General features: G+C 38.2%; 1 protein-coding gene across 1 annotated transcript in view; it reads right to left on the bottom strand.

Moving 5' to 3' along the window:
• Positions 1–17188, bottom strand: part of SLC9B2 (solute carrier family 9 member B2) — a 49265-nt gene extending 32077 nt beyond the window's left edge. The window contains exons 1-5 of the mRNA XM_068975144.1: positions 17099–17188; positions 16019–16196; positions 9811–9981; positions 2563–2705; positions 1590–1717 (exon numbers count right to left, since the gene is read on the bottom strand). Coding sequence (XP_068831245.1) covers positions 1590–1717; positions 2563–2705; positions 9811–9981; positions 16019–16196; positions 17099–17188 — 710 coding nt within the window. The remainder of the gene's footprint in view (positions 1–1589; positions 1718–2562; positions 2706–9810; positions 9982–16018; positions 16197–17098) is intronic.
• Between the last annotated feature and the right edge of the window lie 250 nt (positions 17189–17438).

The raw sequence follows: 17438 nt of genomic DNA, 5'->3' as shown, positions 1-17438 counted from the left end.
ACATTGGAATTACTTAGGTTGCCTAAAAATATCTATTCATGAGTGTTATAAAAGACCTATTGGAGTTATGCCCCAGGAATCTTTTTTTAAAAAAGAAAAATGAAAAACCATTCATGGTATGACGTCTGAAAAACACAGACACAGACTTTTTGAATTGGAACTCACTAAAATTAGGCATTCTAGGACTTTGTATGTAAAATAAAACAATAGATTAGAAGGAGAAGGCTGTAATGACACTGACTGTGATACTCATCATGGGAACAGTAGAAACAGCAGAAAGCGTTTTAGAGAGCTTATAGCATGCCAAACACTATTTTAAGCATTTTATATATATTAAGCAAATTAATTCTCACAATAACTCCATGAAATACTTACTTATAATAATTATCTTCATTTTTGCAAATGGGTAAATTGAGGCACAAAGAGGTTAAATAACTTGACAAATAAGTTATTTGTGTAATGCAAAGTCACAGAGCTGGGATTTGAATCCAAGCCATGTCGTAACCCTGAGAAGCAAGAATTTACTTCTTGTCTACTCACTAGCACTAAATTCTTACTAAGTACTTTCATATTTATTTGCTTCTCATGGCTCTTAACCACATAATCAAAACAGTCTGGTGACAGAAGAAGGAGGAAAACAATGCTGAATGTTGACCACTGTTACTGTATTTTTTATTCTTTGTATAGACTCTCAGATGAGACCTGGCATGCCTCTCACTAACAAGGAATCACACAGAGGTAAAAGATCACGATTTCTTCAATAATTTATTATAATCACTGCAAAGGTGAGACATCTTTGCTCTTTCTGCACGGGTGCTCAGTTGTGTCTGACTCTTTGAGACTCCAAGGACTACAGCCTGCTAGGCTCCTCTGTCCATAGAATTTTCCAGGCAAGAATTCTGGAGTGGGTTGCTGAATTTCCTTCTCCAGGGCATCTTCCCAATCCAGGGATCAAACCCAGGTCTTCTGCATCGACAGGTGGATTCTTCACCACTTGCGCCACTTGGGAAGCCCATAAAGTTAGACATACACTATTACACATACTATACTTCGAAGCTAATATTTAGATTATGCTAGAACATCAGCTGAATAACTGATGCTTTTGAACTGTGCCATTGGAGAAGACTCTTGAGAGTCCCTTGGAGATCCAACCAGTCCATCCTAAAGAAAATCAGTCCTGAATATTCATTGGAAGGACTGATGCTGAAGCTGAAACTCCAAAACTTTGGCCACCTGATGCGAAGAACTGACCCATTTGAAAAGACCCTGATGCTGGGAAAGATTGAAGGCAGGAGGAAAAGGGGAAGACAGAGGATGAGATGGTTGGCTGGCATCACTGACTCAATGGACATGAATTTCAGCAAACTCTGGGAGTTGGTGATGGACAGGGAGGCCTGGTGAGCTGCAGTCCATGGGGTCCAAAGAGTCGGACACGACTGAGTGACTGAACTGAACTGAAGAACATCAGTGATGTATTTTCTGATGTCCTCAAGAAAATGCTATCATGTATTCTCCTGTAAGGAATCAGTGAAAGTACTAAAATGTCTGTGCATATTTTCATACAACAACAACAAAAAATCATGAATTACCCCAGCATGAATCCCCATTGCCATGGTAAACCCATGAGGAAGTAGGCCAGGACAGCAGATGTACACGCCTCTGTGAGACAAGGACCCAAGGATAACCTTACACAAACACCCTTCAACTTCTTCAGGGCCTGAAATATAAACACAGACATATTAAAATAATTCTCTGAAGACCTGCAGAGATTATGACCTTAATTGCTTTTGCAATTAATGTGTACTCAGATCATCACACATTTTCTGGGAATGTTCTGCTTAGAACATCCTGTGTTCTAAGCGTTTAGAGAAAGCTTATATATTCCTCATAGCAGCCCTACAATACAGGTAACATCATTATGCTCATTTTGAAGATGTGCTTATGCAAAAAGGCACACATTAAAATGCTTGGCCTCAGATCACGACATCAGTGAGCTGTGGATCTAGGTTTGCACCCAAGCAGGCCGCTTCCAGTGTCTGTGTTCATAATCCACACACTAGCTGGTTTAATCCTCTCAGGTTTCGCTTTATTTATAATCTGTGGTCCCCAAATGAGGCTTGGGTGAAAACCTTTATCCCCCAAAATATTCATTCCCACAATCAAAACATACATGTGAAAAGCATTAATAAAACCCATACTTGAGACTCATTCTATATACAAGGCAGTTTCCTGAGTCAGTACTCAGCCCTAAAAACTTGTATAAGGCTTTGCCCACCAAAAATGACATCTCCTCTCTCTCAAGCATCATCTCTAACTGCAGCCAATATCTCTGTCAGAGAAGTGGAGGGTCTTTATTCTTGGTGTTGTCGCCACACAGTAACTCCACTTTTCTCCAAGCAAGAAGAGGCAACATCTTCTGGAGCATTCCTGCATGGACTCTCTTCTTGTCCTGAGAATGTCATGCAGCATCCACCCCCATTCCCAAATCTCAGTGATTCTAAATACTGGCAGTAGTGAAGGAGCAAAATTCCTAGTCAATAATTAGAAATCTGTACTTCGTACATTTGAGTCAAGCCCAAGGCCAGCGCGGACCAGTATGACAGACAGGGCTATGCTTCTCAAAGCAGAAGACCACTTGTGCTTGATCTGTATGTTATCACTGATGACAGGGATATTTCTGATGAGAAAGCCAGCAAGCAGCATGCCTAGAATGGAGAGGTCAACAATTCTTTAGTTTTCAAATAAAGGCAGTAAGTTTTGGCATTTTAGCTATTAAAAGAGACAACCCTATAATCCTAGGTAGGTAATATCAATACTTTCTTTTTTGCTTATTCATTAGGTGAAGTTAGGTTAAACTTTTAACTAAAAAAATGAAAATAATATAATCAATTAGAGGAGCTAAAGTAAGGTTTTAATATGCAGATTAAAACAACAAATTAGAATAATTAATAATTCCTAATCTGAACCTGAAAGGGAGAAACAGGATGCAGTATTTGGAAAATGTGATCAAATTCTAAATGTAAAAAATTTTTAATACAACGTCTAGTTTAGTTATCTCTGGGTAAAGAGCAAATAGCTTCTGAAATTATTGGCTATGTCAGGTTGCCAGAAATATCAATAAATACCTATATGGATTCTATTTTACCTTCACATAGTTTAATTTAAAAACACATAACCTGCTCTGCAAAGGCTTAAAGTGAGTTTTGATCAAATATGACATGCTCTGTCACATCAGGTGGTAACTCTTTTTTCACTTAGCCATTCAACATTCACCAAATGCCTTCAGTGTTTCAGATACTATAATAGGCATTAGAGATATAATAATGAACAAAAACTGGGTACCACACCTCAACAAGCTTTCAGCCTCTAGGGGAGCAAGACAAATTGACAAAGTGAATTTTACAGAAGCACAAGGAGGCACTGTATGAGCTGAGATGGAAGGGGTGAGTCAGAAGGGCCCCAAGGAGAGGAAAAGGGGTGAAGAGTCTGAGGAGTTGAAAAACCTCTGAAAGAGACAGCAGTTTCTTCCAAGGTATGAAAAAGAAGTGTGACATTTTGGGAAGGGCAGGTAGCTGAGTGTGACTGAGTAGTTTGTGAGGGAATCCTGCCCTCAGTGATAACACCACATGTTGTACAAAGGGAAATACTTCTCCAGTAGATACTGTGAGGTTTCTAGCCTCTGTTCTCCAGCACTGCCCTCTTCTCACCATGCCCTTATAAGCATCACCCGTTAAATGACTGGACACATTTATGAGTGTTGGGATGTTTTGAATATAAGCTATGAGAACAGAAAAGAATCACCAGTGTACTTTTTTGTGACTTGCTCCTGACGCAGATAGGTAAAGAAGCACCCCTCCCAGGCATATTTCATTACTGACATTTCATCTGGAAGAGGTCTCTAAGTTCTGAATCCTGCGGTCATGGTCTTTCTAGAATTTGTGAAGGTAATAACTGGCCCACAATAACTATTTTAAAAAGAATAATTATAAGAATAATACATGCCTATGGTGATGGACAGGGAGGCCTGGCGTGCTGCGATTCATGGGGTCTCAAAGAGTCGGACACGACTGAGCGACTGAACTGAACTGAACTGATGGTAAAATTAAAAATTACTGACGAGGATAAAGTGACAAGTATATGCCCTACCTCAATTGCAACTTTTGATCTTCATTCCTCAAAGGTTTGTTTCCACTGTTAAGGATTTTCTGTCCACTTTCAGAAAGTTTCAATACCTATTTAAGCATGCCTCTGTGTGTGTGTGCGTGTGTGTCTGTGTCTGTGTGCCGGACACAAATTAAAGCACATTTATATACCACTGTATATTTTTTTCCTCACTTAATAATATATCCTGGACATATTTCTACTGAGGTGTGCACATACATACACACACACACACACACACGAGCACACGAGCATATGTTTATGCATATGTGTGTGTCTGTATTTGCCTTATAAGGGCCAAACCTTTATGATACCCTGATGATACAGATATGAGCTAGACCAACAGGGTCTTTGTCCACATGGAGCTTACATATTTGTAGGTTTGTATAAGTATATCCACAGGATAACTTCTAGCAGTGGAAATATTAAGCCCTAAGGTATAGGCATATTTCATATTTATGGATACTGATGAATTAGCAAGTCCAAAACATTGCACTAACCATATATTTTATTAGTATGTCAATCGTTCCTTACTGAAACTTGAAATGTGGATCTAAACCAGCCCTAAATTATGATAGCATGTAACTACCTGAAATCAAAAAGAATAATAATCTAATATGTTACGAGGCTTTCTTGGAATTTTAAGGTAGAAGGGAGCATTTTTTGTTCCCCAAATGAAAGTGAAAGTTTCCCTGGGACTCAGTGTCCTTTGCCAGTGGTCTGGGTTGCTGGGGCCACCTGACAGCAACTTGGCTGTGTCCTCTTCTCGCCTTTAAGCCCACATGGGCCTCTCCCTTGGTTGTGGAAGAAAGAACACCTCCTTTGATGGAGGACTGTTATTCTTTTTTTCTTAATTTGTATTATGGAAATTTTTTTCAATAATAATTTGCTTCAAAAAATCTTGAAAGTAGATGGCCAAATAAGATTGGCCATGAATTGATAACTCTTGCATATTTAAAAATATTTCCATTTAAGAATAAAAAAGAATAATACTCCTCTATTAAGAAAGGTGTTCTTTCCTCCACAACCAACAGAGAGGCCCAAGTGGGCTTACAGGCCAGAAGAAGAACATTCAAATAAAAATCATCAGCACGGACCATTGGCAAAGGAAAGTGGTCCAGGGAAATTGCTTTCACATTAATTTTGGGGACAAAAAATGCACTTTCATCCTCCATTGCCAGCCATTATTTCTTCTTTAAGTCTTTAAAAAAATATTTATTTATGTATTTATTTTGGTCGTGTTAGGTGTTAGTTGCAGCACATGGGATCTTCAGTTGCAGCATGTTGGATCTAGTTCCCTGACCAGGGATTGAACCTGGGCCCCTGACTTGGGAATGTAGAGTCTTAGACATTGCACCACCAGGGAAGTCCCTCTAGCAATCATTTCAATGAGTTTTTGAAAATATAGAACAGGCAATTAGCATACACATCTATCATAACAAGCCTTTATGAATTCAGATAATGTTCCAGTAACACATTCTGTCATAACAGCCTTTATGAATTCAGATAATGTTCCAGTTTCAGATCCTGGCCCTATTACAATAGTGATTTGAGTGACACTTAGTGGTAAAGAATCCACCTGGGATGCAGAAGATGCAGGAGATGTTGGTTAGTTCCCTGGGTTGGGAAGATGCCCTGGAGGAGGAAATGGCAAGCCATTCCAGTATTCTTGCCTGGAGAAACCCCACTGACAGAGGAGCCTTGTGAGTAACAGTTTATAGGATGGCCAAGAGTTGGACATGACTGAAGCAACTGAGCACACACTGCTACAATAAGAACTGGTAAACTTTTTTCTGTTACAAGTATTAACACTGCAAAAAGGGACATCACATGTATCTGATGTAAGATACATCAGATATGTGACCTTCCAGAATAGTTTCAGTTACCCCAGGAGATTTCACGTGATCTCAAAGCCCAGGGATGTACCACTTGGCTACATGGTATATTTTGTTGTAATAATAGGCACAGAATGGGGAAAAAAGATGAAGTACAAAGCGCTTTTTCATGGATTCTGGAACAGCAGTCTCAACTTAGGTCGCATATTAGAATCACTTGGGGAGCTTTTAAAAATTCTGATGCCCAGGGCATATAGCGTATCAATTAATTCAGAATCTTTGGGCACCAGCTTTTAAAAACTTCCTGAAATGATTCCTATGTGATTGAAAATTATGATTATTAGACTATTTGAAAAACCTAAGAGAACTTATTGGGCTTCCCTGGTGGGGAAGCAGGAGTCCTAGGTTTGATCCCTGAGTCGGGAAGATCCCCTGGAGGAGGAAATGGCAACCCACTCCAGAATTCTTGCCTGGAGAATCCCATGGACAGAGGAGCCTGCCTGGCTATAGTCCACGGGGTTACAAAAGAGTCAGACACGACTGAAGTGACTAACTCTCTCTCTCTCTAATCAACTTATTAGAAATGCAAAATCTCAGGTCCCATCCTCAGATCTACTTAATTAGAAGCTGCATTGTAACAAGGTCCCAAGGTAATTTTTCTATGATAAAGTTTGAGAAACACTGATTTAGATATATGAGTCAGCAAACACTTCCTGCCAAGGCCAGATCAGACAAGAGACATCTTAGATTTTGTGGGCCGCAGGGTCTCTCACAACTTCTCAACTCTGCACTGTGGTGTGAAAACAGCCGGACAATATGCAGAGGAATGAGCATGGGTACATTCCAATAATATCTTATTTACAAAAGAGATGGATTGCCAACCTTTTATCATAGCACACAGGCATAGCTAGGGCTTCTCTCACAGCTCAGTTGGTAAAGAATCTGCCTGTAATACAGGAGACCCCAGTTTGATTCCTGAGTCGGGAAGATCCCCTGAAGAAGGGATAGGATACCTACTCCAGTTTTCTTGGACTTCCCTTGTGGCTCAGCTGGCAAAGAATCCACCTGCAATGTAGGAGATCTGGGTTCGATCCCTGGGTTGGGAAGATCCCCTGGAGAAGGGAAAGGCTACCCACTCCAGTATTCTGGCCTGGAGAATTCCACGGAAGGTCACAAGAGTCAGACACAACTGAACGACTTTCACTTTCACTTCACAGGCATATCTAGAAACAACTCATTTTAACAACAATGCCATTAATAAACTTCAGAGAATAAAAAGCACTCATGATAAATAATATGAATTAAGCAAAAAAAGAAAAAAAAAAACCCCAAACACAAAAACCCTGTGCTGCTAAGTCGCTTCAGTCGTGTCCGACTCTGTGCAACACCATAGACGGCAGCCCACTGGGCTTCTCCATCCCTGGGATTCTCCAGGCAAGAACACTGGAGTGGGTTGCCATTTCCTTCTCCAATGCATGAAAGTGAAAAGTGAAAGTGAAGTTGCTCAGTTGTGTCAGACTCTTTGTGACCCCATGGACTGCAGCCTACCAGGCTCCTCTGTCCATGGGATTTTCCAGACAAGAGTACTGGAGTGGGGTGCCATTGCCTTCTCCACAAAAACCCTGTAGTTTTACCTAACATTGAAAAATATATTAAGAAATAGTGCATGATAAGATGTAAATAACTTTGACTTCCCTGGTGGCTCAGTGGTAAAAAACCTGCCTTCCGGTGCAGGAGACACGGGTTCTATCCCTAATCTGGGGAGATCCCACATGCCTCAGAGTAGCTAAGCCTGGGTGCCACAATTACTGAGCCTGCGTTCTAGAGCCCGGGAACCATAACTCAGCTACTGATGTCCGGGTGCTCTAGAGCCAATGCTTCGCAACATGAGACGCCACCGCAATGACAAGCCCAGGCACCACAACTAGAGAGCAGCCCTGCTTGTTGCAACTAGAGAAAAGCCTGCGCAGCGATGAAGGCCCAGCACAGCCGAAAATAAAATAAGTGATAAATAATTCTCTTAAAGATGGAAATAACTCTAGTTCTTTTTATATTTAGCTTCAACTGCTGACCACAGAGGAGCTTCCCAGGTGGCACTAGTGGTAAAGAATCTGCCTGCAATGCAGGAGATGCAAGAGATGTGGGTTTGATCCCTGGGTCAGGAAGATCCCCTGGAGGAGGAAATGGTAACCCACTCCAGTATTCTTGCCTGGGAAACCCCATGGTCAGAGGAGCCTGGTGGGTTACAGTGCATGGGGTCACAAAGTGTCAGACATGACTGAACTGCTGCCGCGGACCACAAATTCAAAAGCAAATATATTCATTGTCCTCGCTAACATAAAATAACAGAAAACAATTTGACTCAGGAAATGTGTGCAAATATATCTGTATGTGTAAAAGGTATGCAATTTTAAAATAAAAGTGATTTATGTATCTGTTAGAAAAGGACACAAAATCTCTTTTGTGGTAGAATGAAAGTAGTAAACTAAAATTTTATAACATAGAATTTTTAGAAGAAACATTAAAGATACAACGTCCAGTGTGAAAACTAATTTTCATGTGTATCATGTTTGAAAAGTTTGGATGCCCAATAATATGCTGATAAATGCTTAATAAGTAGGCCTCCAAAGAAGTGGGTGTATTTATATTTATATATTTACAGATTTGTTATAAATTTTACTGATATAAAGGATATACAGAATATAGTTTATAAATATACAACAATCATCACTGTGTCTGACTCTTTGTGACCCCATGGACTGTCGCCCACCAGGCTCCTCTGCCATGGAATTCTCCAGGCAAGGATACTGGAGTGGGTTGCTGTGCCCTCCTCCAGGGGATCTGCCCAACCCAGGGATTGAACCCAGGTCTCTTACACTTCAGGCAGATTCTTTACCAATTGAGCTACCCAGGAAGCCCCAAATTCTATGTAGCCAATTGATTTTCACAGAATGCTCTCATTATTTTTCATTGTTGAACTCCATATTCATAACCAACTATGGTTGCAGTTCAGCCATGAATTGACAAAATCACATTACAAATAAATGCTTGCCTACTATCTGGTTTACCAAAGAAGTCACTTATATCACTTATGAGTGAGTATAGTGATATCAGGAATATTGGTTGATAGTTTTGTTTATGTTAATGAATAAGATGAAAATGAAACAATGAAAATGCATGTTGGAACATCACTCATTCATCAATGATGTGAATGATTAATAATATATTAAGTCCTAATTTCTAGCACTTGCTGATTTCTGTCATATAGATTTCCTCCATGACTGATGTTAAGCTACCAACACAGTGTCAGAGAATGTGGATTTAGGAAGACAGTGAGAGGCACACCATTTTATATTATTTCCATAATCTCAAGCATAGATAAGAGGGATATTTAGTAAAATAATTAGGAAATGATCTGTTTTGAGTATTTATTGCTCTTGTTTTTATTGTAAGCTATTTCATTTAAATTACATATAATTTAATTTTAAAAAATTGCTGTTTAGGGAATTCCCTGGCAATCCAGTAGTTAAGGACTCAGTGCTTTCACTTCTGGGGTCTGGGTTCAGTCTCTGGTTGGAAAATAAAGATCCTACAAATGGCATGGCCAAAAGATACACAAATAAATCAATAAAAATCTATTTTAAAATCTATTTAACAACCTGCTCACTGATCTTAAAATGTAACAACTGGCTTTTGTTTTGGCTCTACTACAGCAAATACAAAAATATTTTATATTTATCTCCCAAAGCTTTCCAAGCTACTGTATTTAAAATATGATTTACTCTGAAGAAAATAGGAAGTGTTTAGCACTTACCCAGAAGAGGAGGCAGTGGAGGTAATGTAGGTAACTTAATGAGTCCGAAAAGTTTACCTCCAGTGATGGCACAATAGAGTAGCATTATAATTCCAAACAAGTTTCCTCCAGGAAGACATTCACTGCCGGTAATTGACCAAACCACAGCCCACAGAAGAACCACCATGGTAGCTGAAATAAACCAGGAAAACTAGTTTCTACCAATGAGTTGTCATCTGCAGGTTTTAATATAATCCAATCATAAGAAAATGAATACATAATACAAATATTTATAATCACATGTAAGTTTTAAAGAACATCAGTAAAATAAACAATTGGGCAATTATCAACTGTCTTAAAAAATAGGATATTACCAGTGACTCTGAATCTACCTATGCACCCCTCTTAATCCTATCATCTACTTCCTTACACACTGTCAGAAGAAACTACTATTTTGGATTATTTTACAATTCTCTTATTTTTTCTTGTAATTTTACCATCAATATTCACTAGTAAATAAAAAAAGAGAAACAGTCGCTATCTTTATCCTCTTCACGGAACATGAGAACACCCGAACAATCATATTCCAGTATTTTAGTATTCAAGTTCTGTTTTGAATTAAACTTTATCATTTAATTACTGCTTTTCTATAGTCAATGTCTGTTTAGAATTACCCACATACTTACCTTTTTTGATCATCATTCATTATGGCATCTCAAACCTTTCATCTGGACAATTATTTTGCTGCCTAAAGTATTTTATTTTGGAGAGGCATGTCTATTAGAATGTGAGATATGTTTCCCTGTTTGAAAATCCTGTGTTCTACAAAATTAAACTTTGAAATCAGAAAGGCTCACAGGAAAAAGAATAGGGCAGACCACTCACAACTCAAAACTTGTGACCAAAGCACTAACAAAAACAACAATCCTAATAAAAGTACCAGCACAGTTATATCTCCACTAATATTTGTATCTCCCATAGTCAACCTCTTTGTTGCAGACTCAGACCCTGGAACCAGGGAATTTCTGGGCTGTTCAGAGGTTAGGCCTTGGCACTTTCACTGCCATGTCCTGGGTTTGATCCCTAGTTGGTGAACTAAAATTCCACAAGCTGTGTGGCTTGGCCAAAAAAACAAACAACCCAACAACCGAAACCCTGGAGTCACATTTAGTATTTCAAGATGTAGAATCTTGATAGCATTTGCTCTAGATAGAAAGCAGTTTCACCAAAATCTGACACAGACTGTAGTCTTTTCCATTAATCAAATGGTTTGTTGTTGTTAAATTCTTTTTTTTAATAGGGTAAGTGTTGGCAAATTCTTCATCTACACGTGGTCTCATTAGATACCTTAACATCATAGCAAGTTTAAGTGTTTGAGTCCCTAAGAGAACAACTAACTGCCTGAAAAGAAGGAACTTGCACAGGATGTTCAGCTTTTAAAAATGTTTTATCTTTAAAGTTAGTAAAGCTTTATAATTGTAATACCTGATCTTTCACTTTGTACTTAATCTGCTATTGCTCAATCCTGTTAAATATTAATATGCCAGGAAAAATTATATACAAAAATGCAAACTCCATATTACAGCAACACAATTACTTATTTGCCATTGTATATACACTAATTCAGAGATCAAATTGCCAACATCCATTGGATCACTGAGAAAGCAAGAGAGTTCCAGAAAAATATCTATTTCTGCTTTATTGACTACACCAAAGCATTTGACTGTGTGGATCACAACAAACTCTGGAAAATTCTTAAAGAGATGGGAATACCAGACCACCTGATCTGCCTCCTGAGAAATGTGTATGCAGGTCAAGAAGCAACAGTTAGAACTGGACATGGAACAAGAGACTGGTTCCAAATCCGGAAGGGAGTACGTCAAGGCTGTATACTGTCACCCTGATTATTTAATTTATATGCAGAGTACATCATGAGAAAAGCTGGACTGGATGAAGCACAAGCTGGAATCAAGATTACCAGGAGAAATATCAATAACCTCAGATATGCAAATGATACCACCCTTATGGCAGAAAGTGAAGAGGAACTAAAGAGCCTCTTGATGAAAGTGAAAGAGGAGAGTGAAAAAGTTGGCTTAAAACTCAACATTCAGAAAACTAAGATCATGGCATCTGGTCCCATCACTTCTGGCAAATAGAGGGGGAAACAATTGGAACAGTGACAGACTTAATTTTGGGGGGCTCCAAAATCACTGCAGATGGTGACTGCAGTCATGAAATTAAAAGATGCTTACTCCTTGGAAGAAAAGTTATGACCAATCTAGATAGCATATTAAAAAGCAGAGACATTATCAACAAAGGTCTGTCTAGTCAAAGCTATGGTTTTTCCAGTAGTGATGTGAGAGTTGGACTATAGAGAAAGCCGAGTGCCAAAGAATTGGTGCTTTTGAACTGTGGTGTTAGAGAAGACTCTTGAGAGTCCCTTGGACTGCAAGGAGATCCAACCAGTCCATCCTAAAGGAAATTGGTCCTGAATATTCATTGGAAGGACTGATGCTGAAGCTGAAACTCCAATACTTTGGGCACCTGATGCAAAGAACCGACTGATTAGAAAAGAGCCTGATGCTGGGAAAGATTGAAGGCGGGAGGAGAAGGGGATGGCAGAGGATGAGATGGTTGGAAGGCATCACCGACTCAATGGACATGAGTTTGAGTAAGCTTCCAGAGTTAGTGAAGGACAGGGAAGCCTGGAATGCTGCAGTCCATGGGGTCACAAAGAGTCAGACTTGATTGACCAACTGAACTGATAAACTAACTTATGTAGCAGAGCATACTCTATTTCTTATGAAGATGTGTTGGTAGCAAACTTTTGGTTTTATTTATCTGGAATTATCTTTATTCTCATTCTTAAAAGATAGCTTTTCCAGGTATACAATTCTAAGTTGAGAGTCACTTTCAGTTCCTTGAAAATATTATTCTTTGGTTTTCTGTCTTTCATTATTGTTTTTAAGTCTAATTTTATCTGTTTTAGGGAATTCTTTTTCTTTGGTTGTTTTTAAGATCTTTCTTTTCCTTTCATTTTCTGCAATTTCAGTATACATTAAGGAATGGCTTCCATTTGGTTTGCTAAGGATTTATCTTTTTTACCAATTCTGGAAAATTCTGTATTTCTTCAAATATTTTATCTCCCTCATTCTTCCTAGTCTCTGTTTCTGGAACTATGACTAAATGTTTATACCCTCTTCATGTTACTAACCCTAGTTTCACATTTCCCATCTTTGTGTTTTGCACTGTACAGATCTATTTGCTAGTTAACCAATTTTCTTTTCACTTACTCTGCTGTCTAATCCGTTTACTGTTTTAAATTTTAATTACTATACTTTATTTTTCATTTCTAGAATTTAATTTGGTTCTTATTAAAATCTGTTCATTTTTACAGAGTTATTTGTTTTGTACTCATATTTGTTATTTCTTCTTTAACTTCTTTGTAGATATCAGAAATATTTTATATTCTATTTTCTGATAATGAAAACAGTTTGAAATGTTTCCTTGTGCATTTGTTTGTGATTTTTTGGTTGTTGTTGTTTGTTTGTTTGTTTTCTTGAAGCAAGGAACTCTTCCTTGGAACTTTATCTTTGGGAATTTTTGGAGCCTTAGGTTAAATGAGTTTTCCCAGACAGGATCTGTATTCGTTTCAACCATTAGACACTACAATCTGGGACCACTTTTAGATATATTTTCAGCTGGAGGTTCTTTTCTGTGAATTTAGAGCACAAATCAGAATGAAGTTACCCATTTTTAGGGGAGATTCTCCCCTCCCCCAGCCAGCACTACAGTTTAGACAGACAGGTTTAGTGACTGGGCCTCTTTGCAGGGCAGGTTTACCTCAAATACACCATCACACTGGGTTCCAGTTTTGGGTGAGGGAAAATGACTTCTATGATACTCCTCCCAACCTGGGCAGGCTCTAGCAAAGCCTCCTATATCCTCACAGTTCTCAAAATGAATCTCAAGTTCACTGGTGTTTTCCAAAAGCCTCTGGAGTGAAGGCCAGTTGAGTGTTCATCTCTCCCAATTATACTTCGGTTTTGGTGTCTGATGACTTCCTGTTTTCTTGTCAGATAAAAGGTATATTTAAAAAGACTTAAAATATTGTTTTTAGATGTTTTCATTGGTATAAATGAGAGGATCGTTCCTTATCTACACACTGCTAGAGATCAAGTCCAATGTCCCCTTTTTTAAACCCCTACAGAATTGTTCCAGGTTTTCTAGGTTTATGATGCTATTACAAGATAACAAATAGGCCTTCAGAATTTCCCAACCAGCTATAGGGACTGAAATTTCTAACAGTTTTGGAAGTATAATGGGAAAGTAGAAATTGCCAGCTACTAAATTTTATTTTATCATAGGAAAACCCAGTTTTATACTAAATTCAGAAAGGCAGAATTAAGAATTGTTTACTTCAATACTACTTTTTTTAAAAAAAAAAACATAATTTTCCTTTTCCTTTCTCATATTCATAATGAAGTCCTAAAACATAGTAAATGTATATTCATAAAGTTTCTCTGAATCATGTTTCATTCAGTTAATAATTTACTATCTATAATTTTGAAAAATGATATTTTCCCAGGTAAGATTTACTCCTTTAAGAATACTTTGTGTACAGGGGGACAAAAGCAGTCTTGTGAGCCATGGAAGCAGAAGCATAGGAACACAAGTGAAAGCTGTTTATATACCATGAGTCCCCATTTCTCAGGCAGCTTTATAGACAATGATTACAGAATTAAAAAAAATTAGTCTCCAGGGGAATTCCCGGGAGATCCAGTGGTAAGGACTTGGTGCCACTGCTGTGGCCCGGGTTCAATCCCTGGTCAGGGAACTAAGATCCCTGCAAGCCATGCAGGTTGGCTTGCAGAAAAAACAAAACAATCACCAAAACAAACAATGACAATCCCCTCCAAACCCCTCATCTTAAACAAACAAAATCAGTCTCCCAATCACATCACTCATGTATACCCCGCCCTTAGTGCAATCCATGTTTTTTGTACTGTAACTTTATCTCTGGGACTTGTTGGAGACTTAAATGTTTTAACTAGAAGTGTGCCATTACTTGAACAGAGAAAGTTAAAAAAAAATAACAAAAAGGACAGAAAGATTATTACATTATCTATTACTTTCTCAACTAGTGTATATTTTGGAACCTAGTTTTCTTTACAAGTTTTAGATAAACTTTGAGGTTTGTTTCCTTAAGGTAGTTTAAAAACTTACCTAATTTCACTGAAAACATACTGGAGCCTAAAGTATCATATAACATATTATGCTTGGCTTCCACTATCATAGTTGAGAATGATAAAAATGTTTTTCAGAGCTCATAAATGAAGTATAACTATAAAGAAGTGAGTCTGATTTTTTAGTAAACTTACTTTGAGGTCAATATATTTATTGGGGGAGGCCACATATTTACTCTAATGACACTGTCATTACTCAGTGAAGTTTTTGAACCTGTCTTTAAATTTGTGTTTATAGACAAGTTTCAATTCCCTTCTCCTTTTTCCTACCATATTAGACACTCTCCAATATACATATAATATACATACACATGCACACATTCTATTTGAACAAAAACAGCATTACTGAATCTGGACATCCATTTATTTACCAAATTGATACAATAATGTTGAGATGCCTCCACATCATTCCTAAAAGACAAATAGATCCCAGCCCTAACAACATTCAAAATAGTGCTGAGATAATCCTTACCCCCCACATTTTAAGAGCAGCAATAAGCTGAATTGGAAACTTAAAAAAATGATAAATTCATTTGAAGTAAAAACTGAGCTGTTTGCTCAAACACTACTGGCATTACTTAACAGTAATAAGAACTAACATTTACGCAGTGCTTTTCTGTTTGTGATTTCTCAATCATTTTTCTCCTTGGAAGGCTTACATAATCCTGTGAAATTCCTCAGATACAGAAAAGGTAGACGCGTTTGGTCTCTGATCTCTCCCTCTTTCTACTAGCTTTAACAGCGCCATGACAACGATGCTCTGGAAAGCCCTGTGTTGAAGGTGGTAGAGCATGTCATCCTGGGACCCTGAAGGACTATGGAGCAGAGTTACCTACAGTTATAAATTGTTCACCTTGTAGTTTTTATGTGAGAGAGAAATAAATGCCTTTTTGCCCTTTAAGCCATATTATTTTGGAATTGATCATTATAACAACTTTATCTTTTACCCTCTTGTTCTGAATTCATCCTTACCATGTACCTACCATTTGTTATTACTCTAGCCAGTAAACCACGTGGAGGACAAGCACGTGTTTGTCTTCGTCTTTGCAAATGATTTGGTTCAGCTGGTGTTTCTTGCATTTTTTCATTGTTATTCAGTAAGTTACTTCCTTCTGTTGGTTCGTTTCCATCTACACCTCTGAGGTTCATACCTGTTTCCTGCTGTGTTTAAAGCAATTAAAAAATTCTTACAACTATGTATTCACTGTACCTTTTTATAGTTACTGAGCCATCACATCACAAATCAAATTTCCGTTGCTAGAATCAAGGCTGACACTTTACAGGAGAAACAAACAGCTTCATTACTAGCTAACTGGTGAATGCTTGGAACAAGAACTATGTAAGGAGTACTTACCACTGAGTCAATATTTGCAGCATTATTGAGTCACATAAAATTTCATTATGTTTTTCAATACTGGGTTTAAAAATTAGCCTATTTAAAACACAGCTCAAGGCAATAGCTACTAAATATGTCAGAGTGATTCAAAAAGAGATAATCATCTGTGGTGAAAACAAATTCACATTCATTCATTTACTTGAATTTTAAGCAATAGAGAAAGAGGTGGAAGAAACCAGCATCATTCTAGAGGTTAGGCTGGGAACATAAAGTATCTCTCAGGCTCTCCATGTAGGACCAGCTGCTGACTATCTGGGAAAACTGGTAACCACACCTACCATCAGTTTGGGGATTTAAGAATGGAGAGAATTGTTAACTGAGTGACAGAGAATGAACAGAATACAATTCTGTCAAGGATTTGGAAATATGAAGTCCCCACCTTAAGGAAGACCCCACCTTAAAGGCCTGGCTTCCCTGGTGGCTCAGAGGATAAAGCGTCTGCCTGCAATGCAGGAGACCTGGGTTCGATCCCTGGGTTGGGAAGATCCCTGGAGAAGGAAATGGTAACCCACTCCAGTATTCTTGCCTGGAGAATCCCATGGACAGAGGAGCCTGGTGGGCTACAGTCCACGGGTCGCAAAGAGTCAGACATGACTGAGCGACTTCACACACACACACACACACACACCTTAAGGAAATGGTTGGGATGTTTTACATTTGATCATACCTGTCTTCCTTGATATGATGAGGCTGTGTGATTCACCTCTGTGGATGGTTCTGAATCTTTGTGTGCAGCTCTTTTATCTTGATTCCTCATGATTTATAATTAAGAATAAGATGATATAGGGAAGAGGAAGAAGATCTGTTTTGAAAGAGAAAGAGTATAGGTGTAGAATAGCTATTTGAGATTTAAATAAATTATTTAAACAGCAATTTGAGCAATTTAAATGAATATACTTATATTTCCCCTTTATGAATGGCTAACATAGGTTACGCTATTCTTAACTTTTAACTGAGTTTTGTTTTTTTGGATTACAATATATTTTCCTAATTCTTACCTTTTTACC

This window comes from Capricornis sumatraensis, chromosome 7, assembly GCF_032405125.1.
Source record: "Capricornis sumatraensis isolate serow.1 chromosome 7, serow.2, whole genome shotgun sequence".
Lineage (NCBI taxonomy): Eukaryota > Metazoa > Chordata > Mammalia > Artiodactyla > Bovidae > Capricornis > Capricornis sumatraensis.
The sequence above is the reverse complement of the archived record's forward strand: the minus strand, read 5'-3'. Positions and strand labels throughout refer to the sequence as shown.